The sequence below is a fragment of the Callithrix jacchus genome, chromosome 9 (genome assembly GCF_049354715.1).
Source record: "Callithrix jacchus isolate 240 chromosome 9, calJac240_pri, whole genome shotgun sequence".
NCBI classification, from domain to species: Eukaryota; Metazoa; Chordata; class Mammalia; order Primates; family Cebidae; genus Callithrix; species Callithrix jacchus.
This window is the reverse complement of record NC_133510.1, coordinates 122,958,312-122,985,659: the sequence shown is the minus strand read 5'-3', so window position 1 is coordinate 122,985,659 and position 27,348 is coordinate 122,958,312. Positions and strand designations below refer to the sequence as shown.

The following is a 27,348-nucleotide window of genomic DNA, read 5'->3' as shown; positions in this document are numbered from 1 at the left end:
CAGGCTGGAGTGCAGTGGCCCGATCTAGGCTCCCTGCAACCTCTGCCTCCTGGTTTCAAGCGATTCTCCTGCCTCAGCCTCCCGAGTAGCTGGGATTACTGGTGCGTGCCACCACGCTCAGCTTAATTTTGTATTTTTAGTAGAGATGGGATTTCACCACTTTTGTCAGGCTGGTCTCAAACTCCTGACCTTGTGATCCACCTGACTCTGCCTCCCAAGTGCTAGAATTACAGGCATGACCCACAGCGCCCGGCCCTATTTGGAGTTTTATATATGTACTGATTGTATTGGAAAAAGGACATTGCAGAAGTTGATAGCTGAACTTGCCTCAGAAGGGAGATCTTTTCATATTTCTTACACTTTATACTTCTGTACTAAAGTTTGTTCGTTGTTTGATTGATTGATTGATTGACAGGGTCTCACTTTGTGGTCCAGGCTGGGGTGCAGTGGCACAATCATGGCTCACTGCAGCCTTGACCTCCTGGGCTCAAGGGATCCCGCCACTTCAGCCTCCCGAGTAGCTGTGACCACAGGTGCGGGCCGCCACACCTGGCTAATTTTTGTATTTTTGTAGAGATAAGGTTTCATCATGTTACCCAGGCAGGTCTCTAACTCCTGGGCTCAAGTGATCCACCTGTCACAGCCTCCCAAAATGTTGGGTTTACAGGCATGAGCTGCTGCACCAGGCCAAGTTTGTCCTTTTATTAAAGAAAGAAAAATAAATGAAGAAAGATGCTTTTTTTTTTTTTTTGCGATGGAGTCTCGCACTGTCACACAAGTTGGAGTACAGTGGTGTGATCTTGGCTCATTGCAACCTCTGCCTCCCAGGTTCAAGCAATTCTCCTGCCTCAAACTCCTGAGTAGCTGGGACTACAAGCACGTGCCACCACGCCAAGCTAATTTTTTGTATTTTTAGTAGAGACAGGGTTTCACCGTGTTAGCCAAGATGGTCTTGATCTCCTGACCTCGTGATCCGCCTGACTTGGTCTCCCAAAGTGTTGGGATTACAGGTGTGAGCCACCACGCCTGGTCAAAGACGCTTTTTCAAACTACAATTTCATTGGGTATAATCCTATTCTTTTTCATTGCAGGGATGTTTACTTTTTAAGATTTTTAAAAAAGTTTTGATGACCACACCTGTTTAACCCATATTCCTCTCAAGATACATGTTTTCATCACTCCAGAAGCCGTTAAAACAATAAGATTACTTGCAAATAGATTTTTAATTCTTTTGTTTCTGATATATATGGAACACTGGTGAAGTAGAAATCCTTGTTTGATTTATGTATTCCCAAGTCAGGGGGATGATAGGGACCGTGAAGATTTAGAATTGAATCCCAGTCCTAGCACTTGTTAGCTGTGTGACTTTGGGTGAGTCAATGACCTTTTCTGAGTGCATCTGCTGTTCTCTAAAACAGAGGTTGTAACCTGTAATCCCAGCATTTGGGTGGATCACTTGAGGTCAGGAGTTTGAGACCAGCCTGGCCAACATGGTGAAACCTTATCTCTACTAAAATACAGAAATTAGTTGTGGCACGCACCTGTAATCCCAGCTATTTTGAAGACTGAAGCAGGAGAATCTCTCGAACCCAGGAAGCAGAGGTTGCAGTTAGCTGAGATCCTGCCATTGCACTCCAGCCTGGGTGACAGAGTGAGTGAGATTTCATCTTAAAACAAAATAAAGGTAAAATAGAGGTTGGTTCCTAGTCCCCAGGGTTGTTGTGAGGATTAAATAAGATAGTCCATATAAAGCATTTAGCACCTTGCCTGGCTCTTGGTAAATTCCTTATAAACAGATGCTAATTATTGTTAATACTCAGCATAGAATAATATTAGTTATAAAATTAATACTCAATTTCTGTTTCCTTAGTAATAATTATATTTAGGAAGGTAGTTATGTAGGATACCTGTAAGATGATGAAAAATGATGTATTCTTGATAACTTTTTTTTTCCCCAAAATATTGGTATTGAGTGTTTAAACGGATCAGAGTCTAAACTGAAAGCTTAGGTTGTTGTGTGGGACCATCCCCATCAGCATTTTAAGTCTTGACATATTTTTCACAAATGAATAGTCTATCTCTAACCGTAGATGGCTGGAGGGCTGCTGCTTTTCAACCCCTTTATCCTGTCATGTTACTTCAAAATAACTTGCTGGGCGTAGTAGCTCACGCCTATAATCCTAGCACTTTGGGAGCAGAGGTCAGTGGATTGCTTGAGGTCAGGAGTTTGAGACCAGCCCTGGCAACGTGGTGAGACCCTCGTTTCTACTAAACACAAAAAATAGCTGGCTGTGATGGCATGTGCCTGTAGTCCCAGCTACTTGAGAGGCTTGAGCCTGGGAGGCAGAGGTTGCAGTGAGCCAAGATCATGTCACTGCACTTTACCCTGGGTGACAGAGCAAGACCCTGTATCCAAAACAAAACAAAACAAAACAAAACAAAAATCTCCAACTTATTAAGGGCTTTTAATGTGCTGATTATGGAAGCTACGGCTTCCAATGTGTCTGGCATAGAACTGGCATGTTCCTGATATCTCACTTCAGCCTCATAACAGAGGTAAGGACTATGTTTATTTAAACTTTAAATAGGAGAGAATAGGCCAGGTGTGTGGTGGCTCATGCCTGTAATCCCAGTACTTTGGGAGGCTGAGGCGGGTGGATTGTTTGAGTCCAAGAGTTCAAGACTAGCCTGGGCAAAATGGTGGGGAAACCCTGTCCCTACAAAAAATACCAAAAATTAGCCAGGAGGTTGGGCGTGGTGGTGCACACCTGTCATCCCAGCACTTTGGGAGGCTGAGGTGGGTGGATCACAAGGTCAGGAGATCAAGATCATCCAGGCCAACATGATGAAACCTCATCTCTACTAAAAATACAGAAATTAGCTGGGCGTGGTGGCGCGTGCCTGTAGTCCCAGCTACTTGGGCGGCTGAGGCAGGAGAATTGCTTGAACCAGGGAGGTGGAGGTTGCAGTGAGCCAAGATTGTGCCACTACACTCCATCCTGTTGACAGAGCGAGACTCCATCCCAAAAATAAATTAGCCAGGCATGGTGGCGTGTGCCTGTAGTCCCAGCTACTCAGGAGGCTGAGGTGGGAGCATTGCTGGGGCCAGTTGCAGTAAGCTGAGATTATGACACTGCACTCCAGGCTGGGCGACACAGCGAGACCCTGTTTCTAAATAAATACATAAATAGGAGGCAACAGATATAGACAGATATAGAGGTAGGTAAGGCCTTGCCCAAGATCATGCACGTTGGGTCTTGCAGATGGAGCTAAGATGAGACTCCATCTTTGGTTGGTCTGACTCCAAAGGCTGACCATGTAGCTGTTGGGCCACACTGCCTGTGCATGTCAGTTTATTAAGCGTATCTTGTATTTAGTCATTATAACAGGAAGAATTATGGGTAAACCTTCCGTTCATCTCTTTTTAATGCTGAGTTCCCCCTGCTGGTATTGCAAGTGTAGTATATGCCTATCATTTGCCTTGAGTGATCAGGTAAGGATACTGTTTGTTTTTTCCCCATATAGTGCTATTTTAATGAGGTTGAGATACAGTAGCAATTTTGTTTTCCATTCAGGTAAGTACCTTCGTTTCATTTGTCTAAACTAAGTGTTGGTTTGTCTTTTTTCCTTCTACTTAGCAGGATTTTTTGACATGTTTTAGGTCAGTGATTATCAGGACTCTCAGCCTGCAAAATTTCCCAAATTCCTGGGCAGACATAGGTTTACCAACTTTTCATTTTGCCAAGTAAGGATGTAAAAAAAAAAAAATAAATAAAAAATAAAAAAACCCTATTATTTTCTGGCCCTTTTATTTCATCAAGGGCATTTTAAGAACAAAAGAGGAAGAACATCATCTCAGAATAAAGGACCATTTTTAAATGTGAATACATTTAGTTTTATAAAAATGATATCATGTGATGTTCATTTATTTCTCATTTCACTGCAGGCTATTGAAAGCTTTGTTAAGAACCAGTACTGTATTTGGGAACCCCTGCTCTAGTTGGTCTAAACTCTTGAAGAATAGAAGAAACAAAGCGTTTTATTTTTCTGAGTTAGTGGCAGCTGTTACTAAAGTGACAGATGTGGTCTTCCTTACTGAGGTCTGACTCTTGGGGACTAGGGTCTCATTCTGTTGCCCAGGCTGGAGTGTGGCAGCAATCTTGGCTCACTGTTGTCTTGACTTCTTGGACTCAAGTGATCCTCCTACCTCAGCCTCACAAGTGGCTAAGACTACAGAATCATGCCACTACATCTGGCTAATTTTTTTTTTCTTGTTTGGAGAGATGGGGTCTGCCGTGTTGCCACGGCTGGTCTTGAATTCCTGGGCTCAAATGATCCTCCCACCTTGGCCTCCCAAAGTGCTTGGATTCCAGGTGTAAGCCACCTCGCCCTGCTGGGGATCTTGTTAATGAAACAGATTCTAGACTACAGCCTGGAAAATTCTAATTCAGTAGGTTGTGGGGGAGGGATATTAGACCAGAGAATCTTTTTTTTTACTTAAATTCTCCCGTTCTCTTGTGATTCAAATGCAGCCAGTCTGTTTCTGTTATCAGGTGCTGTGTAACAAAGCACTCACAAAGTTAAAAGCAGCAATGATTTATTTTTTCTTAGGATTCTGTGGTTTGGCTGGACTCAGCTAGTTGGCTCTTCTGCTCCACTCTGTGATGTCAGCTGGGGTCACTTGTGGGACTACATTCAGCTGGAATTACATCTGGGACTGGAACATGTGGGTGCTGTCTGCTGGCTGGGGTACCTTAGTGTTTCTCATGTGGCTTTTCTTCTCCATGAGGGCTTTCAGTAGTGTGGCCCACGACTCATAACTTTTTTTTGTAAGTAATGAATACTTTAGGCTGGGTGTGGTGGCTCACACCTGTAATCCCAGCACTTTGGGAGGCCAAGGCAGGTAGATCATGAGGTCAGGGGATCAAGATCATCCTGGCCAACATGGTGAAACCCCATCTCTACAAAAATGCAAAAAAAAAATTAGCCAGGTATGGTGGTGCGTGCCTGTAGTCCCAGCTACTCGGGAGGCAGGGGAATCACTTGAACCCGGGAGGCAGAGGTTGCAGTGAGCTGAGATTGCATCACTACACTTCAGCCTGGCGACAGAGTGAGACTCTGTTTCAAAAAAAATACGAAGAAAATAAATAAATACTTTAGGCTTTGTGGGTCCTGTAGTCGCTGTTGCAACTACTCAACTTGGCCATGGTAGCACAAAAGTAGCCATAGACAATATGTAAATGATGGATGTGGCTGTGTTTCAGTCAATCTTATAAAAAGTCTGTGGGCTGGATTTGGCCCAAGGGCTATAGATTGCAGACCCCTGGTGTAGCCCAAGCATCTTTGCATGGTGGCTGGCTTCCCCAAAGTGGCAGCTGGTAAGCTGCTGCTGCTACTGCTGCTTTTTTTTTTTCCTGAAAGGGAGTCTCACTCTGTCACTCAGGCTGGAGTGCAGTGGTGCCATCTTGGCTCACAGCAACCTCCGCCTCCTGGGTTCAAGTGATTCTCATGCCTCAGCCTCCCAGGTAGCTGGCATTACAGGCACCGCTACCACACCCACTAATTTTTGTATTTTAGTTGAGACAGAGTTTCACCATGTTGGCCAGGCTTTTTTCAAACTCCTGACCTCAAGTGATCCACCTGCCTGGGCCTCCCAAGGTGCTGGGATTATAGGTGTGAGCCACTGTGCCCGGCCGCTGGCAAGCTTCTTAAAGGCACCGCCCTGAACTGGCACAGTGTCACTTGTGTCACATTCTTTTGGTTGAAGAGAGTCTCAGAGATGGCAGAGACTCAAAGGGAGGAGAAATAGACTCCAGGGCTTACAGGAAGGAAAAGCATGTGCCTACAGAATTGGAGAAACAGTTGGAGACCATTTTTGCAGAGACCACGCAAGCTGTGGCTTGGCACATGGGAATCACTGCTCTATATCAGGGTTGCAAACTTGTGTCTTTGGGTGCCGGGCAGTGAGTATAAATGAATCAAGCGGGCCAGTTGGAAGATGGAGTCAGACCTGCAGTTTAACTCAGAAACACATCTGCTTGAGATACAGTAGCAATTTTGTTTTCCAGGAGGGGCAGCATTACTCAGCTCCGGCTCAGCATCATCAGGCAGGAAGGTGAGGCAGTGTTGCTGGATCTGCCAGTGTTTCAAGGGAAGCCAGAGACTCCATTTTTATTTTTTGTATGGAATCTCTTGATTTTGAAATATTGGCAGATAATTCAAATTATCTTAAACACTACAGACCAAACAAAACATGTCTGTGGGCTAGAGACAGTCTGCCAGTTTGTAACTTTCTCCAGATCATGAGTAAATTTGGCTTTATGATAGTCACTCAGTTCTCATTACTCTAGGTTGTTCAAATGCATTTAAAAAGCTGAAATTATAGGAATAAACCCCTGGGCACACATGAAAGAAGTGAAAAACCGTTGTTTCCTATTATAGAAACACGGAAGCATGTCAGAGCCAGAGGATCCGGAGGAAATATTCTCACTAGCCTCAGACTCCTAGGAATGAAGGACCTTTTCTTGTTAATGGCCATGCTTGCACAGTTTTTCCTCCCAGGTGCTGGTGAAAAAAACCCACAGACCTGGAATCATAGAAGTGATACCATAATGACTGTCAGTTGACGTTGCTTTAAGGAATGAAGCCACAGAATTGTGCTGTTAGCATGTCGTGAGCAGTTAGTTGAGTTGGTGGCTTGTAATTTACTCTGTGTGGATGTTATTGATCAAAGCTTTTCATTATTGACAGTGCCTCCATCTGCTGTTTGCTGTTTTTAGGGGAAACCACCCTTTATGACTCAACAGCAGATGTCTCCTCTTTCCCGAGAAGGGATATTAGATGCCCTCTTTGTTCTCTTTGAAGAGTGCAGTCAGCCTGCTCTGATGAAGATTAAGCATGTGAGCAACTTTGTCCGGAAGTGTAAGTTTGGGGAACTTTTTCTTGAAAACTGTTCTGAGAGCGAAAACTAGAAAGATGCTTGAGGCAGAATGAGTTAGTTGATAGTAGCAGGTAAGAACTCTAGTCTATATAAGACAGATCCAGGTTCAAGTTCAGGCTGCACCTGTTGTAGCTGGGAGACCAGGTGAGTTGGGCTTTTGGCTGCAAGTGACAAACTCAATTCCAAGACTTAATTTAGGCCAGGTGCAGTGGCCCATACCTATAATCTCAGACTTTTGGGAAGCTGAAGTGGGCGAATCGCTTGAGCCTAGGAGTTCAAGACCAGCTTGGGCAACATGGTGAAACCCCATCTCTACAAAAAATACAAAAATTAGCTGGGTGGTGGCTTGCACCTGTGGTCCCAGCTGCTCAGGAGGCTGAGGTGGGAAGATCACTGGAACCCAGGAGGTCGAGGCTCAGTGAGCTGTGATTGTGCCATTGCGTTCTCGTCTGGGTGACATAGTGAGACCCTGTGTGAATAAAAAAGTGAATTTACTGGCTCATGAAACTGAGAAATCCAGGAATGAGTTAGTTTTAGCTTTAGGCATAGCTTGTTCCAGAAATCTCAATAATGTCCCCTGGCCCCATCCTTATACTCACTCAGGACTGACTTTCTATTAGGCAGAGTAGGCCTGGTGCTTAGGACCTGTGATATTTACTTTTAATGAATTTAATTAGTTTTAATTAACTTAATTAAAGTTTAATTTGTTTTAAAATTATAGGAAAAAATGAACATAATAATGTATAATGATTCTGGATGACATTTATCTTTATATCAATGTAGTCATAAAATGTAATTTTTGCTTTTTTTGGAGACAAGGTCTTGCTCTGTTGCTCCAGGCTGGAGTGCAGTGGCGTATCACGGCTCACTGCAGTTTCAACTTTGTATGCTCAAGCAATCTTTCTGCCTCAGTGGCTGGGACTACAGGTTCACATACCACACCCAGCTAATTTTCTTTTTTTTTTTTTTTTTTTTGGTAGAGATGGGTTCTTACTATGTTGCCCAGGCTTGTCTCAAACTCCAGGCTTCAACCAATCTTCCTGCTTCAGCCTCCCAAAGCTTTGGGATTACACGTGTGAGTCACCATGCCGTCCCCATAAAATATAATTTTTGAATTCTTTTTTGTTTTTAATGGAGGAAGGGGCCGAGGAAGGCAAAAGTACCTTGGGCCTATGAAGTCATATATTGGCCTGGCCTTCACCCTGTTTCTGACTTGGCTTGACTTCCATGTGATAGGGTGGTTGGCTGCTGGTGTCCCAGGTTCATATTCTGACATTAGTGTTTTTCAACCAGTGGGTGATTTTTTGCCCACTGGAGTTGTTTTTGATGTCCTAGTGTCGGTTAATGGATAAGACCAGAGATGATGCCAAACATCCTACAGGGCACAAAGCAGCCCCTTGTAACATAGAATTATCTAGCCCACAGTGCCAAGAGTGCTGAATTTGAGAAACCCTGCCTTGTACAACATCGCTGTGCAACCAACCACGCTAGATATTAGTGACTTAAAACAATAGTCATTGTGGCTGGGTGCGGTGGCTCATGCCTGTAATCCCAGCATTTTGGGAGGCTGAAGCAGGCAGATTACTTGAAGTCAGGAGTTTGAGACCAGCCTGGCCAACATGGTGAAACCCTGTCTCTACTAAAAATACAAAAATTAGCCAATTGTGGTGGTGGGTACCTATATTGGTCCCAACTACTTTGGAGGCTGAGGCAGGAGAATCGCTTGTATCTGGGAGGTGGAGGTTGCAATGAGCCAAGATCTCACCATTGCACTCCAGTCTGGGCAATGAGTGAGACTCTTTAAAAAAAAAAAAGTCATTGTATTACCTCTCACGTGTCTGTAGGTTGATTGGACTGAGTGGGCCATTCCTCGGCTCTGTATTACATTGGCCAGAATTGCAGTCACCTGGAGCTCTCCTGGGCTGGACTGTGTGAGAGGGCTCATTCAGGGTTTGGTGCCCTGGCTAGGAGGCTGGGCCCAGCTGGGCCTCTTGCTCTTTCTTCATGAAGTCTCAGGGCCTTTGCTGTCCAGATGGCACCTCTATGTGGTTTCTACATCAGAAGTCAAGGAATTACAGCCTGTAATGCTGATTTTGTTAACAAAGTTTCACTGAAACATGGCCATACCCATTTGTTTGTACAGTGCCTATGGTTGCCTTGACACTACAACAGCATCTTATTTCATTTTATTTTTTTAGAGACAAGGTCTGACCCTGGCTGGAGTGTAGCAGCATAATCATAGCTTACTGTAGCCTCCAACTCCTGGGTTCAAGTGATCCTCTTGTCTCAGCCATAGTAGCTAGAACTGTGGGCCCGTACCACCACTGATGGCTCATTTTAAAATTTTCTGTAGAGATGGGATCTTGTGAGATTGCCTAGGCTGGTCTTGAACTCTTGGCCTCAAGCAATCCTCCCAGCTTGGCTTCCCAAAATGCTTGGATTACAGGCATGGGCCACTGTGCCCTGCCAACAACAGCATTTGAGTAGTTGTGATAGAGATCAAATGACCCTTCAAGCCCAAAGTATTTCCTGTTTGGCCCTTTTTGAAAAGGCTTGCTGAGCTCTGAGCTACACAGTCTCTCTAGCAGGGTGACCTCGATGGCAGCTCAGGGTTTCCAAAACACAAAAGTGGTAGCTTGCTTTCTTTTTTTGAGACAGAATCTTGCTCTGTTGCCCAGGCTAGAGTGCAGTGGCATGTTCTTGGCTCACTGCAATCTCCGCCTCCCAGGTTCAAGTGATTCTCCCAGCCTCCTGAGTAGCTGGGACTACAGGCGTATGCCACCACGACCGGCTAATTTTTTTTTTTTTTTTGTATTTTTAGTGTTAGCCATGATGGTCTCGATCTCCTGACTTCATGATCTGCCCTCCTTGGCCTCCCAAAGTGCTGGGATTACAGGCGTGAGCCACTGTGTCTGGCCAGCTGCCAGGCTTTTTTAGGGCTTATCCTACAAGGGACATAGGATCTCTTTGGCTGCACTCTATTGTCTGATGCATGTTCTAGGGTTGCCCAGATTCCACCTGAGAGGAAACTACACAAAGGCACGCATCCCAAGAGGCACAGGCATTGGGCACTGGTTTTGGACACTGGCTACCACACCCTGCCCAATTGTTACCTTCCATTATCAAGATTAATACAGTCCCAGGGAAGATTCTAACTTGGCTCTGCTTTGGTCATTTGCCTACCAGGAGGTGAGGTATTATGATTGGTTTTGTTAGAGTGCCCAAAGGGGTCAGGGCAGTGTGATTACCAGAACTTCATGGGATAGGGGAGTGCGTGGTTATGCCAAGGATCTGGGGATGCCGAGTAGAAAAAAGTCAGCATATGTTCACTAAATGCCCTTTGATATTTTACAGGTACCTTGTTCTCAGTTTTCTCATCTGCAAAACAAGAATAATGTATATCCTTTTCTTTTTTTAAAAGATGTAGCCTTGCTTTGTTGTCCAGGCTGGAGTGCAGTGGCACAATCTTGGCTCACTGCAACCTCCGCCTCCCGGGTTCAAGTGATTCTCGTGCCTCAGCCTTCTGAGTAGCTGGGACTACAGGTGTGCACCACCACACTCAGCTAATTTTTGTATTTATTTTTAGTAGAGTTGGGGTTTTATCATGTTGGTCAGGCTGGTCTCAAACTCCTGATCTCAAGTGATCCGCCTGCCTCGGCCTCCCAAAGTGCTGGGATTACAGGCATGAGCCACCGTGCCTGGTGGGAATAATGTATATCTAATGAAGATGTGTTAGGATCGAATGAGTTAATGGACAGACCAGACTAGTTATGTTGCCTGGCACACAGCAGACACTCAATAAATGTTACCCGGGAATCATAACTGTGAACCTCAGCAACATTTAATATATTGTATATCTTCAAAATGTACTTGAGGTATTTGTTCATCATTCTGTTTTTGTTTGAATAAGCTCCTGCCTTCTTTTTGTGAATATTTAAATTTTCAAGTAGGGAGTGGGAGGGGAAGGAAATTATGTGATGAGGCTAGCTTACTGAGCCATCTGCAGGAACCTTCATTAGTCTTGAGATTGTCCTCTGGTTACTTAACAGCAGTGAATTATCTAGAACCATTTAGTGATCAGGAGACTTGGTTTAGTGGAATGTAGATTCTTTCTAATAGAACCCTCTTCCAGGGAAATGTTTCATATTTTTGAAGAGGTCTCCTGGGACTGGTTAAGAGGCTGTGATTGAAAAGGGGTTATTACATTGGTATGGTTCCCCCCCATCCTTTTTGAGTGTCTGTTTTGGAATGTAAGCTTTGCTTTTCCACGTAGAGAAGGATCTATCAGCTGCTTCTGCCCAGGTTTTTTGAATCTTCCCATAGGGATGGAGATTTTCTTTGGAGACTATTAGAGAAAATGGAATAGAGTGTAGCTCTGAAGGATGTCCCCAGCAGAAGTACCCCTACCTTGGGCCAAGGGAGGGAAGGGAAGGGAACGAGCATCTGGGAACCAGGGAAGGGATTTTTGTCTTTCTTAATTAGACTTACATCCCCAGTGCCTAAAACAGTGTCTGGCATATGTTAGGTCTTTGATAAACACTTGTTGAATGAATGTATTGCTCAGTGAACAAAATAAATGGCAACCATTAAGCACAGTATCAGGTAATTTGTATAAAAAATAAACAGCAGTGTGATATTAAAACTTGTGCAGAGGCCAGGTGTGGTGACTCACACCTGTAATCCCAGAACTTTGGGAGGCTGAGGTACAAGGATCTTTGAGCTCAGGAGTTTGAAACCAACTTGGGCAACATGGTGATACCCTATCTGTACAAAAATACAAAAATTAGCTGGGGCATGTGGCACACATCTGTGGTCTCAGCTACTTGGGAGGCTGAGGCTGGAGAACTGCTTGGAGCTGGGAGGTGGAGGTTGCAGTGAGCCAAGATTGTGCCACTGCACTCCAGCCTGGGTGATAGAGTGAGACCCTGTCTCAAAAAACAAAACAGTGCCCCCCCACCAAAAAAAAAAAAAACCCAAAACCACCACCAAAACAAAAAACTTGCACAGAAAAGTGTTGATAATTGTCAAAGTTGGGCTGGTATTGACAATTTGACAGTAGCTGTACTACTACTCTTTTAGCTGTATTTGCTATAGATGAAACCCTCAGTATATTTACAACTTTAGTACTAATGGGCAAATGATAACTTTTGAAAAGCCGTTTTTTTCTTTCTTTTTTTTTCTGAGATGGAGTCTTGCTCTGTTGCCAGGCTGGAGTGCAATGGTGTGATCTTGGCTCACTGCAACCTCTGCCTCCTGGTTCAAGCAATTCTCCGCCTCAGCCTCCCGAGTAGCTGAGAGTACAGGTGGGTGCCACCACGACCAGCTAATTTTTGTATTTTTAGTGGAGACAGGGTTTCACCATGTTAGCCAGGATGGTCTCCATCTCTTGGCCTTGTGATCCACTTGCCTTGGCCTCCCAAAGCGCTGGGATTACAGGTGTGAGCCAGGGTGCCCAGGCTCCTCCCCGCTTTTTTTCTTTCTTATTGCAAACATAATACATAATGCAAAGTTAAATATAGAAGGTTAAATGTATGTCTGAGTCTGTTTGGGCTGTGATAATAGATAAGTTAGACTTGGCAATTTATAAACAACAGAAATTGATTGCTCACTGTTGTGAAGATTGGGAAGTCCAAGATCAAGGCGCCAGCAAATCTGGTATCTGGTGATGGCTCTCTACTTCAAAGATGGTGTCTTCTTGGTGCATCTTCACCTGGCAGAAGGGGCAAACATGATCCCTTCAGCCTTTTTTCTTTATGTTTACAACTTTTATTTTAGGTTCAGGGGTACATGTACAGGTTTGTTATATAGGTAAACTTGTCATGGGGGTTTATTACAGATTATTTTGTCACGAAGGTACTAAGCTTAGTAATTAATAGTTATTTTTTTTCTGATTGTCTCCCTCCTCCCACCCTCCATCCTCAAGTAGGCCCGTGTTTGTTGTTCCTTTCTTTGCATCCTGTGTTCTCATCCTTTAGCTCCACTTACACGTGAGAACATGCGGTATTTGGTTTTTTGTTCTTGCATTAGTTTGCTAAGGATAATCTCAGCCTCCTTTTTTTTTTTTTTTTTTTTTTTTTTGAGCTAGAGTCTCATTCTGTCACCTAGGCCGGAGTGCAGTGGTACAATCTCGGCTCACTGCAACCTCTACCTCCCAGGTTCAAGTGATTCTCTTGCCTTAGCTGCTGGCTGGAGTAACTGGGACTGTAGGTGCGTGCCACTCTGCCTGGCTCATTTTTATAATTTTAGTAGAGACAGGGTTTCACCATGCTGGCCAGGCTGGTCTCTAACTCCTGACCTCGTGATCTGCCCACCTCAGCCTCCCAAAGTGCTGGGATTACAGGCATGAGCCACTGTGCCTGACCCAATGTCAGCCTCTTTTATAAGGGGATTAATCCCATTCATGGGAATGGAGCCCTCTTGATTTAATCACTTCCCTAAAAGTCCTACCTCTTTTTTTTTTGACACAGAATCTTGCTCTGTCACCCAGGTTGGAGTGTAGTGGCACCATCTTGGCTCACTGCAACCTCTGCCTCCCAAGCGATTCTCCTGCCTAAGCCTCCCGAGTAGCTGGGATTATAGGTGCCTGCCACCACACCAGGCTAATTTGTTTTGTATTTTTAGTAGAGTCAGGGTTTCACCATGTTGGCCAGGCTGGTCTTGAACTCCTGACCTCAAGTGATTCACCCAAAATGCTGGATTATAGGCATGAGCTATTTTGCCCAGCCCCTAAAAGTCCTGCCTCTTAATAGTATCACACTGGGAATTATATTTTGACATGTGAATTTTGTGGGGGTGAGGGGCACAAACATTTAGATTACAGCACATCACATATGTAGTGAGGAAAAAATCCTCCAAAATCTAACCTGAGACAATCACTGCCAACAGATTGGTGTATAATATTTCCAATTTTATGTGTGTGTGCCTTAAAAATATTTATTGTGGAAATTTATAAACATACCCCAAGGTGGCCAGGTGTGGTGCCTCACACGTATAATCCTGGCACTTTGAGACGCCAAAGTGGGTGGATAACTTGAGGTCAGGAGTTCGAGACCAGCCTGACCAAAATGATGAAACCTGGTCTCTCCTAAAAATACAAAAATTAGCCAGGTGTGGTGGGTGCCTATAGTTTCAGCTACTCAGGAGACTGAGGCACAAGAATTGCCTGAACCCTGGAAACAGAGGTTGCAGTGAGCCAAGATCACGCCGCTGCACTCCAGCTAGGGTGACAGACTGAGACTCCATCCCAGAAACAAACAAACAGACAACCAGAGAACACTTCCTGGCTGTAACGAATATGTGTTCTAATGGGGACTGAGCCATCTTGTTCTGTTTAACAGTGCCTAATGTTCTTTTATATGGGCGGACTTGTAGGTTGTTTCAACTTTCATGTTGATGAACCTTTACGTGGTTTCTGATTATTTTTCTGTTACAACAGTTCTCATCATGAACATCTTTGTATGCATCTTTTTTGAGCACATGTGCAAGTATTTCTGTGGATAATGGATGATGCCTTGAAATTGGATTACCGTGTTCAAAAAAGGAAGCAATACACCCAGCTATGTTGGCTTTTGGCCCTGGGTCTGGATGATTATCTGACAGTTATTCTCTGACTGCATTTTCACAGTTCTTTGGGTCCTTATCTCTACTTCAATAATATTTGACACCCACTGGGCCCTTAGATACTGTAACTAAAAGTGTACAGAGATGAAGAGTGACGTGATGGTTTTGGGGTCACAGGAGCAGCTGGTATAGGGCGAAGTTGTGAAGTTTTTTTGTTTTTTGGATGCAGAATCTTGCTCTGTTCCCCAGGCTGGGGTGCAATGGCGTGATCTTGGCTCACTGCAACCCAGGTTTAAGTGATTCTCATGCCTCAGTGTCCCGAGTAGCTGAGATTATAGGTGTGCACCACCACACCCAGCTAATTTTTGTATTTTTAGTAGAGACAGTGTTTCACCATGTTGGCCAGGCTGGTCTTGAACTCCTGACCTCAGGTGATTTGCCTAACTCGGCCTCACAAAGTGCTGGGATTACAGGCCTGAGCCACTCAGCCTGGCCATTTTTTAAACAAAACAATCATAGGCTTGAATGTAGCCTCTCATCTGTTCACCTTAATAATCCAAAAGCCTTTAGATAAAGAAATGGAGATTTGGAATGGATTCTCAGAATTCGGAGAGAGTACTGTCCTGGTTTTGCCTGCAAAGCAATGCGGCCTGTCTCCCTGTACGGTTGAGAGGCCTGGTGGTTGCCAGTGACAGACCCAGAGTTATTAAGTTGGATACCACTGTAAGCAACTTTGTAAACAATCTAAGGCATAATAAAGAATTAAGAGATTGGCTTTGTATATGAGCAAAAACAAAATCAAGTTCGATCCAGTAAGGTTTTGGGGAATTATAATTCAAGACTCAAATACTCGATCTGGAAGAATCTTGGAAAGAGACAGGGAAGGAAGACAGGGCTTGTGACAGCATGGTCAGGGCAAAAGGAAAACATCGTGCAGCTTTTACTTTTGCTTCTTCACGGCATTCCCCATGCAGGTGCCCTAGATTTGTTTTTTACAGTGGTCACGATTTCATGCAGATCCACCCACCACTCTTGCCTGGTTCCCCAAGGGACCACGGAAGGTGTATTCAGGATGACTGCTGAAGTGAGAGGTGTGGTCTGTGGCTAAGAAGACTCTCAATACTATGGTGCTTATCAGCTATGCCTTTGACCCAGGAGATTTCAACTCCACCCATGCAACAAAGGAAGGGCAATAGCAGGGAATGCACTCCCTTTGGCCTCCCAAAGTGCTGGATTCCAGGCGAGAGCCACCGTGCCTGGCCAGTCATGTCTCTTAAAAAAAAAAAGTCTGGGCGTTGTGGCTCACGCCCGTAATTCTAGCACTTTGGGAGGCCAAGGCAGGTGGATCACGAGGTCAGGAGTTCAAGACCAGTCTGGCCAACATGGTGAAGTCCTGTCTCCACTAAATATACAAACATTAGCTGGGCGTGGTGGTGCGTACCTGTGATCCCAGCTACTCAGGAGGCTGAGGCAGGAGAATTGCTTGAACCCGGGAGACGGATCTTGTGACGAGCCAAGATCATGCCACTGCACTCCAGCCTAGGCAACAGAGCCAGACTACGTCTCAAAAAAAAAGAAAGAAAATGAAAAAAATTACATTGGCCAACTCATTAAAATGCCACTCATTGACTATTGGTATGAAATGGCTTTTCCCTTTGATGGACCATGTCCGTCTCATTGTGTGAGCCACATGCAGGGCTGAGTATGACCCAGAATGTAGCTCCTAAGCTTATCTACTGCCCAGCCATTAACATGGCATCCCTTCCAGTTCCTAGAAGATTCTAGTGTGTGTTTGGGATTTTAAGACAGTCTCTTGGTCTTCAGTATGGCATCTTTCTGTTGGATTCTCCAGGGTAATTTTGATTATAAGTGTTGCTTGCCTGCCTTTGGTGTGTAATGCCTGTGTATGATGCTGTTTCCTTGTAACGTGCACAGTTAAATTTTTGGGTCAGCCTCTGCTGCTCCCCTTCATTCCTGCAAGTCATTAGAGTCATTGCTCATCTAGCGATGTCTCAGGTCAGGGTCTCTAGAGTGTTAATAAACATGTTAGATTCCAAATCCACTGTCCATTAGTCCATACATCGTATGTTGAGTATATTCGACTGAAAGATTAGACTTGGAAAAAGAATAAGACTGTATAGTAAGAGTAAGAAAAAGATAGTCACAGCCGGGTGTGGTGGCTCACACCTGTAATCCTAGCACTTTGTGAGACTGAGGTGGGTGGATCATGAGGTCGAGAGATCAAGGCCATCCTGGCCAACACAGTGAAACCCTGTCTCTACTAAAAATACAAAAAATTAGCCAGCATGGTGGCATGTGCCTGTAGTCCCAGCTACTTGGGAGGCTGAGGCAGGAGAATTGCTTGAACTCAGGAAGCAGATGATGCAGTGAACCAAGATCATGCCACTGCCCTCCAGCCTGGTGATAGAGCGAGACTCTGTCTCAAACAAAAAAAAAAGAAAAAGAAAAAGATGGTTGCAAATCCATTCAGAAGTGTGGCATGTCAGCCCTGCAGAGCATATGTCGGGGCCCCATTTGGTTCTCTGAGCCCTAAGCCCTTCTGCCCCCGACTCTTTTTTTTTTTTTGAGACTAGCGTTTTATTCTGTCACCCAGATTGGAATGCAGTGGCATGATCTCAGCTCACTGCAACCTCTGCCTCCTAGGTTCAAGTGATTCTTGTGCCTCTGCCTCCCGAATAGCTGGAATTACAGGCACTCATCACCACACCTGGGTACTTTCTGTATTTTTAGTAGAGACGGGGTTTCGTCACATTGGCCAGGCTGGTCTCCAACTCCTAACCTCCAATGATCTGCTTGCCTTGGCCTCCCAAAGTGCTAGGATTACAGGCATCAGCCACCTCGCCTGGCCCCCTCTGCCCCTTTAAGCACTGCCACATATTAGATCTACGAAGGCATTACTGATACAATCCAAGGAAGATGAAACTTGGGCTGGTGGGATAAAACTAAGCACATGTAGTTAGAATGGAATGATCTGGAAGCCAGGTCCCAGGTTGGTGAAAATTAGACTCATGTTGACTATACAGTGGTCACACTGTAAACCAGTCTAAATGCTGATAAGCATGCTTGACCAAACACTGCCCTGCAGCCTACAGAGAGGAAGAATAAAAATATAATTTGTATCTTTTCTCCCTGTTTTCTGAGTCTATGGGATTCAAATTGTAGCTGCCATGGAAACTGTACTTTGGAATTTCTGGAGCCCTTAATTTTAACTTAACATATAAAAACACTTTTGTACTGATTTTATAATTATTCAGGATGGATGAGAAAGTGAATGTCTTTGACAGTGAGGGAAGAAGCTATATGAACGCGATTTTCTTTTTTTTCTTTCATAAAGATGCATATATTTGCATGCTTTATTTACCTGGGGATAACTCTTGCATCTTTTGTAGATTCCGACACCATAGCTGAGTTACAGGAGCTCCAGCCTTCGGCAAAGGACTTTGAAGTCAGAAGTCTTGTAGGTTGTGGTCACTTTGCTGAAGTGCAGGTGGTAAGAGAGAAAGCAACTGGGGACATCTATGCCATGAAAGTGATGAAGAAGAAGGCCTTATTGGCCCAGGAGCAGGTAGGAGCATTTTAACATCACACTTTTTCACTTTCTGTACCAGAGTGTTCATTGTAAAGACAATAAATCTGCTGCACTTAGATCGAGCAAGCTTTCCTCTGTGACTCTGTATTTAATTATGGTTGGGGCAAAAAGGTCTCTCGTGTTCTTAGCTCATCTTCTTGAACTGATGTTGGCTAATTTTGAAGACTCACAAATTTGTCTTGATTTATCGTGTTTCTATGGTTGTATTTTATTTCAGAACCAAGTTGGCCTTTTAATTAATGAATTTAAGACGATCTTTTGTGACCACTAGCTGGGGACTCAGAATATACATATGGTGGGGTGAATGAGATTGCTTTTGTACAAGCTTTAGATATTTGTGTTGTGGGCATATGGATTTGGTTTTAAAACAGGTCTTTGAAGAAATCAAATAAAATTCTTTGTCATATGGCTAGGCAGTTGCTTGAGAGCAGGTAGAACATTATCTTTTTGATTGTGGTATTTTTCTTTCTTTTAAACAAGCTGCTGTCTCTAGACATATTGATTCATTTGCTGTGTTTTAGAGAGATGGCCATCAGCCTCGGGATTCAGAGAGTAATTTATTACTTACAGACATTTTAGTGCACATGATGTGTCTGATAATGTACCCAGCTCTGCAGGAAGCTTGCGAAAGGAATAGAAGTCCCATGGCTGTTATTTTCAGAGTTTAAAAACAACCTTGGAAAGTGGAGGAAAAATGCAAATGTATAAAGCAGGTGCCTACCAGCTAAAGTATCACAGAAGCAGGACAGCTATTAGCAAATTAATTAACGGTGATGTGAGGGGAGATGCTGTGGGTGAGCAAGGGACAGTTAGGGACAGTTAGGGACAGTTCTCACTGATGGGAGGAAATGTAGGTTCTGGGCAGCGAGAAGTGAGGAGAACATGCTGGGTAGAAGTGTGACATTCTGGAGTACTAGAATGCTATGCAAGTGTGTGTGTGGGGGTGTGTGTGTGTGTTCAGTGGTTCAGAACAGACTGGGAAATGGCAAAATGAGGACATTTGGGTGGGGAGGGGGAAACGGGTGAGAAACTCAAGAACCTTTTTTTAAAAAATTGTGGTGAAATATATATATAACATAAAGTGTACCATTTTAACCATTTTAAAATGTGCAGTTGAGTGGTATTCAGTGCATTCATGATGTTGTACAACCATGACCACTCTCCATTTCCAGAGCTTTTCTACCAAACAGAAACTCTATCCATTCTCCAGTACCTCCGCATTCCCCCAAGAACCAGTTTTTGAACTGTGGTTTACTTTGTGAGGCCGTTGGGGATTATTTAGGCCTCTGGAAGGAGGAGGTTGGGATCAGAGTCTGGCCCTGTGGACTTCAGTGACTTTGTATGGCCTCCAATCAGAGAAGTAGTGGAGGGCAGGAAGCTGCCTGTCAGAGTCTGAGAGTGATGTGGCTTTTGTGTTTAGGAATAAAATGTGAGCCACATAATAGAAAGGAAAAGTGACAGGACATGGCAGATAATTTGGAAGAGAAGAGTGGAAGATGCTCATTCAGCCTCCCAGCTCTGAGAAAGAACTGTGCCTCATCAGTTCACGCTATCTGAGCATCTTCTGTATCTGGTATGTTTCTAGGTCCTTGGGAAGAGGCATTAAATGTAGCCCCGACCTTGTGATACTTATGTTTTCAATGGGAAATAGTGCGTGTAAAAACAAAATAATCCAACAGACCACACGGCAGGCAAATAATAGAGATACTCAAATAGGTGTGCCTTCTTCCAGGCGAATGGCCTGAAATGACTGTGTGGAAGTGTGGGCTGGGGGCTTATAAAATTATACACATACAGGCGCTAACTAAAGCCGCCTATTCATTCCTTAAGAGGATACATTTAAAAGAAAAGTAGGGTCCTTAACTGAGCCATGGGGAGGATTTGGAATTTAAGGGCATGAGAGGAGAGAGGCCAGCACAAGGAATGAAAGAAAGGACGTGCCGGAGAGGAGGGAGGGGTGCTGTAAGCAAGGCCTGCCACCTGGCAGAGGCGTGCACACTCACCCAGGGCTCTGTGACAACTGGAAGGGGTCCTCAGAGACCGTTTGTATTATTTTAGAGACAGGGTCTCACTGTTATTCATACTTGAATGCAGTAGCCTGGTCATAGCTCTCTGCGTCCTCAAACTCCTGGGCTTAAGTGATCCTCCTGCCTCAGCCTCTCAAGTAGCTGGGACCATAGGCATGTGCTACCACATCCAGTTAACTCTATTATTATTATTATTTGAGACAGTCTTACTCTGTCGCCTAGACTAGAGTGCAGAGGTGCGATCTCGGCTCACTGAAATCTCTGCCTCCTGGGTTCAAGCAATCTCCTGCCTCAGCCACTCGACTAGCTGGGATTACAGGTGGCTAATTTTTGCATTTTTAGTAGAGACGGGGTTTCACTGTGTTGACCAGGCTGGTCTTGAACTCCTGACCTCAAGTGATCCTCCCACTTTGGCCTTGCAAAGTGCTGGGATTGCAGGTGTGAGTCATGAGGCCTGGCCAACAGTCACAAATTTATAGAAAAGTTGTAAGTACAGGGTTCTTAAGAGAAATGGAACCAGCAGCAGATATATATGTATATATATATAAAATCATCTCCTGGATTATAAGTTGACGCATAAGTCTAACCATCACATACAGTATAAACAACTTTTTTTCTTGAACCATTTGATATATACACACACTGAATATATACATATAAACACAAACACCGAATGTATATATACATAGAATATATATGCATACAGAATATATATATACAGAAATATATATGTACACATGCGTAGACTATATTTACATATATGCATATATATATATACAAAATTTATTTTAAGCAGTGGATTTACACACATATATATATATAAAGTTTATTTTAAGCAGTGGATTTACACAGTTTTTTTTTTTTGAGACAGGGTCTCTCTCTGTTGCCCAGGCTGGAGTGCAGTGGTGAGATCTCAGTTCACTGCAACCTCTGCCTCCCTGGTTCAAGTGATTGTCTTGCTTCAGCCCCCTGAGTATTGCGCTACCATGCCCAGCTGAGTTTTGTATTTTTTAGTAGAGATGGGATTTCACCATATTGGCCAGGCTGGCCTCGAATTCCTGACCTCAAGTGATCTGCCAGCCTCCATCTCCCAAAGTGCTGAGATTACAGGCATGAGCCACCACGCCCAACCCCCATAATGTCTTTTAGAATAAAACGATCAGGTTGAGGATCACACTTGACACTTAGTTGTCCTGTCTCTTTAGTCTTCTCCAGTCTGGAGCAGTTCTTTGATTTTTCCTGGACTCTCGTGACCTTGACAATTCTGATGATTATAGGCCAGTTATTTTGTAAAATGTGGATTTGTCTGATGTTGCTCATGTTTAGATTCAGGGTCTAGATCTTTGGCTGAAATATCAGACTAGATGCTTTGTTCTTGCTGCATCTGAGCAGGTGACTCTCAGTTTCAGTTTGTCACATTAATGTTGATGCTTACTTCGATCACTTGATTAAGGTGGTACCAGCTATGCTTTTCCACTGTGGAGTTACTTCTTTCTCCTTCGTAATTTATTTTATTTTATTTTTTTAGAGACAGGGTCTTGCTTGGTTATCCAAGCTGGAGTGCAGTGGTACGATCTTGGCTCACTGCAGCCTTGAACTCCTGGGCTCAAGTAGTCTACCTGCCACAGCCTCCTGAGTAGCTGGGACCATAGGCGTGCATTACCACATCTGGCTAATTTTTGTATTGTAGAGATGGGGTCTCACTATGTTGCCCAGTCTAGTCTCTAACTCTTGGCCTCAAGCAGTCTTCCTGCCTTGGCCTCCCAAAATGTTGGGATTATAGGCATGAGACACTGTCCCCAGCCCCCTTTGTAATTAAAAAAGTATTCTGTGGGGAGTTACTTTCAAATGATGGAAATACTTATATCTTTGTGGACTTGCATTTTCCTGTTTCAGTCAGTGAGTTACAATCCATTTCTGTTGCTACTTTTTTTTGAGATGGAGTCTTACTCTGTTGCCCAGGCTGGAGTGCAGTGATGTGATTTTGGCTCACTGCAACCTCGCCTCCCAGGTTCAAGCGATTCTCCTGCCTCAGCCTCCCAAGTAGCTGGGACTACAGGTGCATGCCACTACACCCAGCCAATTTTTTGTATTTTTTAGCAGAGATGGGGTTTCACTGTGTTGCCCAGGCTGGTCAAGAACTCCTGAGCTCAAGCAATTTGCCTGCCTCAGCTGGGCCTGGTGGCTCATGCCTGTAATCTGTCACTACTTTTATACTTGAATTCTTCCCAACTTGGCCATTGAGAACCTTTTTAGGTTAGCTTTTGTGTCCTTTTGACACATCCCCATGATTCATAAAATACTTTCTTGCTTTCTGATATAGCAAGATGTTCAGATTCTTTTGGTACTTTTACTTTCTCTGCTCTGGCTCTGGCATCAGTCATTTCTCAGAGGAGCTCTATTCCTTTCAGTGACAGTGGTGTTTAGAGGCCAAGATCTGGGTGTTTTCATTGTTACTGGGGTGTCACTGCTCCCAGACCCCTTTCAGTGGATAGCACTAAGGAATACACATATGTATATACAATATATCTACCTACACATGCATGTATGCACACACATACATTTACATCTCTATTTGTGTATCTATCTCTATATATTGAAACCTGTGGCTGGGCACAGTGGCTCATGTCTTTAATCTCAGCATTTTGGGAGGCTGAGGCAAGAGGAATCACTTGAGGCCAGCTTGGGAAACATAGCGAGACTCTATCTCTACAAAAATAAAAAACGAAAACCATAAGTTGACACCAGTACCCCAATTCCAATCCAACTTCAGGGTTCATTTTAGTTTTCATCCTTTCCATGTTTGCAATTCTCTTCTTTGACATTATAGCCTTAATATGTTTACTTATTTTATGCATCTGTGTGCATCCAGTCTACTGTCTCTTTTGCTATCCCACCTCCCCTTGGTGGGTCCAAATAATCTGCTCTGGGTTGCCCTTTCACGTGGATGTCTTTCTCACCCCGTGTGGGCCCATGATATTGGGCTGCCTCCACACATGGTTGCTGCCCTCCTCATGTTGCTTGGGACTGGCACCCTGTCCTGGGCCACCATGACTCTCCCTATAACCAGCATGGATGCTTACCTTGTTCCACACCAGTGAATGGCTTTAGGACTGAATTGTTCAGCAAGAGAAGAAGAGAAAAATATTTACATTTAAACAAAGGGAGTTTAAAGAAATATGTTAGGTAAAGAATTAAGCAGGTAATATATGGAGCTGGCAAAAATTGTGACCAAAATAGGTGAATGATTGAGACTTAGGCAGTTCTGGGCTAAGTGACAGCCCCTCCCTCCCTCCCTCCCCTCCCTCTCCTCCCTCCCTCCCCTCCCTCCCCTCCCTCTCCTCCCTCCCTCCCTTCCTTCCTTCCTTTTTCTTTTCTTTGGTTTTCTTTTTTTTTTTTTAAAGCTAAAAACATCAGTTTAGGCATAATGATGGAGGAAAAGGCTTTTTTCCTCTCACACTGAGTTCTTTGTAATTGTCTAAGCGGTTTCTTTTTTCCCTAGGTTTCGTTTTTTGAGGAAGAACGAAACATATTATCTCGAAGCACAAGCCCTTGGATCCCCCAATTACAGTATGCCTTTCAGGACAAAAATCACTTGTATCTGGTGAGTCTTTACATCTGTCTCTCTGGAATTAGCCTAGCACTCTGACACTCAGATGCATGTGGTAAACTGAATGTGGTTCTTGCCCATGTGGTCTCATTCATTCAAAGACTTTCTTGCCTTATAGGTGTCTCCCTGGTGTCCTTGTTATAAAGATCAAGAGCTAACCCGTTTAGAAACAACCTCGTTGATTGTTGGATACTGTACCTGTGGCTTTAAGGCAATAAGGGAAGTCATTTATTGGGGAATAGTCTGTTATTACCTATAAAAGAATATTACTTTAATTTTTATTTATTTTTTTATTTTTGCTTTAATTTTTAAAAACTTCCTGTGTCAGCTTGCGTAGGAGAAAAATATAATAATACATAACACTGCAGACAGCCATGAAATGAAGTTAAAGGGGAAGCCCTCCATTTTCTTTCCTTTCCTTTTTTTTTGAGACATTGCTCTGTCACCCAGGATGGAGTGCAGTGGCACCCTCTTGGCTCACTGTAATCTCTGCCTCCCAGGTTCAAGCGATTCTAATGCCTCAGCGTCCCAAGTAGTGGGGATTACAGGCACATGTCACCATGCCCAGCTAATTTTTGTGTTTTTAGTAGAGATGGGGTTTTACCATGTTGGCCAGGCTGGTCGCAAACTCCTGACCTCAAGTGATCCACCTGCCTTGGCCTCCCAGTGTTGGGATTACAGGCGTGAGCCACTGCACCTGGCCCCTCCATTTTATTTTCTAATCCTCCTCTTTAGGAGAAGACAGATGGTTAAATATGCTCTTTCTTTCTGACCCTTAACTATGCTCTGTGGGAGCATGGTGGGGGATATTTCTTTTCTTCTTTTTTTGAAACTGGTCTCACTCTGCCACTCAGGCTGGAGTGCAGTGATATGAACATGGCTTACTGCAGCCTCGACTTCCTGGGCTCCAGCAATCCTCCCACCTCAGCCTCCCGAGTAGCTGGGATCACAGGCGTACACCCTGCGCCTGGCTAATTTTTGTATTTTTAGTAGAGATGGGGTTTTGCCACGTTGCCCAGGCTGGATTCAAACTCCTAAGCTCAAGCAATCTTCCTGCCTCAGCCTTCCAAAGTGCTGGGATTACAGGTGTGAGCCACCACGCCCAGCCCCAGTGGGGGATATTTTTCTATACTCATGTCTATAGTTTGCTTTATAAAAATGGTATGTTACTCTCTGCTTGGCTCTCCAGCTTGCTTTTTGCTTTCCTTCGGTGTATTTCAGACAGCCTTTCTTCCTTGTCAGTAATACAGGTTTACTGGATTCTTTTGAGCAGTGGCATAATTTTCCCTGATGTGTATAGATCATAAATTAGAGAATGCTTAAATTCATTTTGGGACCTTGTTTAGGTTCTTGAGGGACTAAATTCCTAAATTTAAAAAGTGTATCCTAGAAACAATTTCTGTTCCTGATTCAGCCCTTAAAAGAAGACTATCATGTTTCCCTGAATGGCGATAAATATTTAGAGGCTCACATAAGAGACAAGGGTAAGAGAGAGATGAACTCCCATCTGTCTTAAACTTCTGCTGGCCAGTTTTTGGGGAATTTGCTGCTTTTAGTCCTGACCCAAAATGAATAGATTATTTGTCTTGGTTTCATATTAGTCGAGAACCCAATGACTGTAGAGAAGTTTTCCTTGTCCTCTGAGTGAGGTCATTCACATACAAGTATATTGGAAGACTGGCCTTGACTGATCACATGTGCCTTCAGAACCAATGCCACAGCTCTTGTGTATGGCCTGAAATACCCTTTCCTTAAATATTGCCTTAGAAGCTTTCCTTCCTTGAGACCTGGGGCATGGAGCCCTCACCTTCACAAATGACCTTGATATGTTTCTAGGGTTGCTGATGTTCCAGGACATTTGTTGCAGATGTAGTATCTACCTTGTGCTCTCTGCATCTTAAAGAGCTTGTCATGTTTGAATGTATTAACAGGATTTTTTTTTTTTTTTTGAGACAAAGTCTTGTTCTGTCACCCAGGCTGGTGTTGCCCAGGCTGGAATGCAATGGCTCAATCTCAGCTCACTGCAACCTCTTCCTCCCAGCTTCAAGCAATTCTCTTGTCTCAGCCTCTGCAGTAGCTGGGATTACATGTGCGTACCACAATACCCAGCTGATTTTTGTATTTTTAGTAGAGACAAGGTTTCCCCATGTTGGCCAGGCTGGTCTCAAATTCCTGACCTCAGGTGATCTGCCTGCCTCAGCCTCTCAAAGTGTTGGGATTACAGGCATGAGCTACTGCTCCTTTTTTTTTTTTTTTTTTTTTCCCGAGATGGAGTCTTTCTCTGTCACCCAGGCTAGAGTGCAGTCGTGCCATCTCCGCTCACTGCAACCTCCGCCTCCAGGGTTCAAATGATTTCCTATCTCAGCTTCCCGTGTACCTGGGACTACAGAAGTGTGCCACCATGCCCAGCTAATTTTTGTATTTTTAGTAGAGACGGGTTTCGCCATGTTTGTCAGGCCGGTCTTGAACTCCTGACCTCAGGTAATACACCTGTTGGCCTCCCAAAGTGCTGGGATTATAGGCGTGAGCCACTGCACCCAGCTTCAGGAATCTTTATTAAGAAGTTCCCTTAAAACAGTAAGGCTTTTGTTTCTTTTGGTTCATGTTTGTTGTTGTTTTAGATATATATTTTTTTCTTTTTTAAAGCAATGAGATCTCACTCTTGCAGTGGCGTGATCATAGCTCACTGTAACCTCAAATTCCAGGGCTCAAGTGATCCTCCTGTTTCAACTTCTTGAGTAGCAGGGACAATAGGTGGGAACCACTACGCCCAGCTAATTAAAAAATTTTTTTTATCAAGATCGGGGTCTCACTATGTTGCCTAGCCTGATTTTGAACTCTTGGCCTCATGCCATCCTGCTGCTTTGGCTTCCTAAATTGTTGGGATTACAGGCATGAACCACCATACCCACCCTGTTTTAGATATTTTAATTAGAGCTCTGCAAGAGGTTTAAAACTCTAGCTTGTGAAGATAAACTTCATTTTCAAGGCAGCACAGAATCTTAGCAGTCCTGGGGTTAGGAAGGGCTTTGATTTCTTTGGACCAAAGTTGAGAGTCCATAGTTTTCTGGTCTACCTTGCACTGTGCTTCATAAACTCATATTTCTCTTCTCTGAGTTGAAGAGCCTACCTTCTCGGTGTCTAGTCTCAGGCAGCTTATTCCTAAAAGTCAGCTTTATTGAAATGCTTTGGGATTTTCACACCATCAAGGTCCATTTTGGTAGAGGTGTTGACAAACTTTGAGTGTTCTGTGTAAAGGAACTCAGTTGAGGATTTAGTGGTCCATGTGGCAGGCTACTGCTCAGTAGCTTTGGGGAAGCCACTGCTTGCCTCCTCTGTGGCCAGTGAGGATGATCAGAGGAGCCCGAGCAGGGATGCCCAAATGTGGTTTCTTTACATGTTGTTGGTAGTGCTTTGTTTCACGTCTGAATAGTTCTCAGATCACATCTTCAGGAAGGTACTATCTGGGCATTTTGATAATTTCCCACTTTGATGTCACCATTCTTATTACCACCACCTAGCTTTGTCATAGTAGAAAGAACTTTCCTTTTTCTTAATTGTGTGTGTGGCTTTGATTTTTTTTTTTTTTTTTTTTTTTTGA

The 27,348-nt window shown here is 43.9% G+C and overlaps 1 protein-coding gene across 21 annotated transcripts in view; it reads left to right on the top strand.

Annotated features, from left to right (window-relative positions):
- The window catches only part of CIT (citron rho-interacting serine/threonine kinase), a 190,073-nt gene that overhangs the window by 1,892 nt on the left and 160,833 nt on the right, over nt 1-27,348 (top strand). For all 21 annotated transcript variants that reach the window (XM_035257803.3, XM_035257795.3, XM_054238964.2 and 18 more), the window contains exons 3-5: nt 6,780-6,921; nt 17,911-18,086; nt 23,640-23,741. In XM_035257803.3, the coding sequence (XP_035113694.1) occupies nt 6,780-6,921; nt 17,911-18,086; nt 23,640-23,741 (420 nt within the window). The remainder of the gene's footprint in view (nt 1-6,779; nt 6,922-17,910; nt 18,087-23,639; nt 23,742-27,348) is intronic.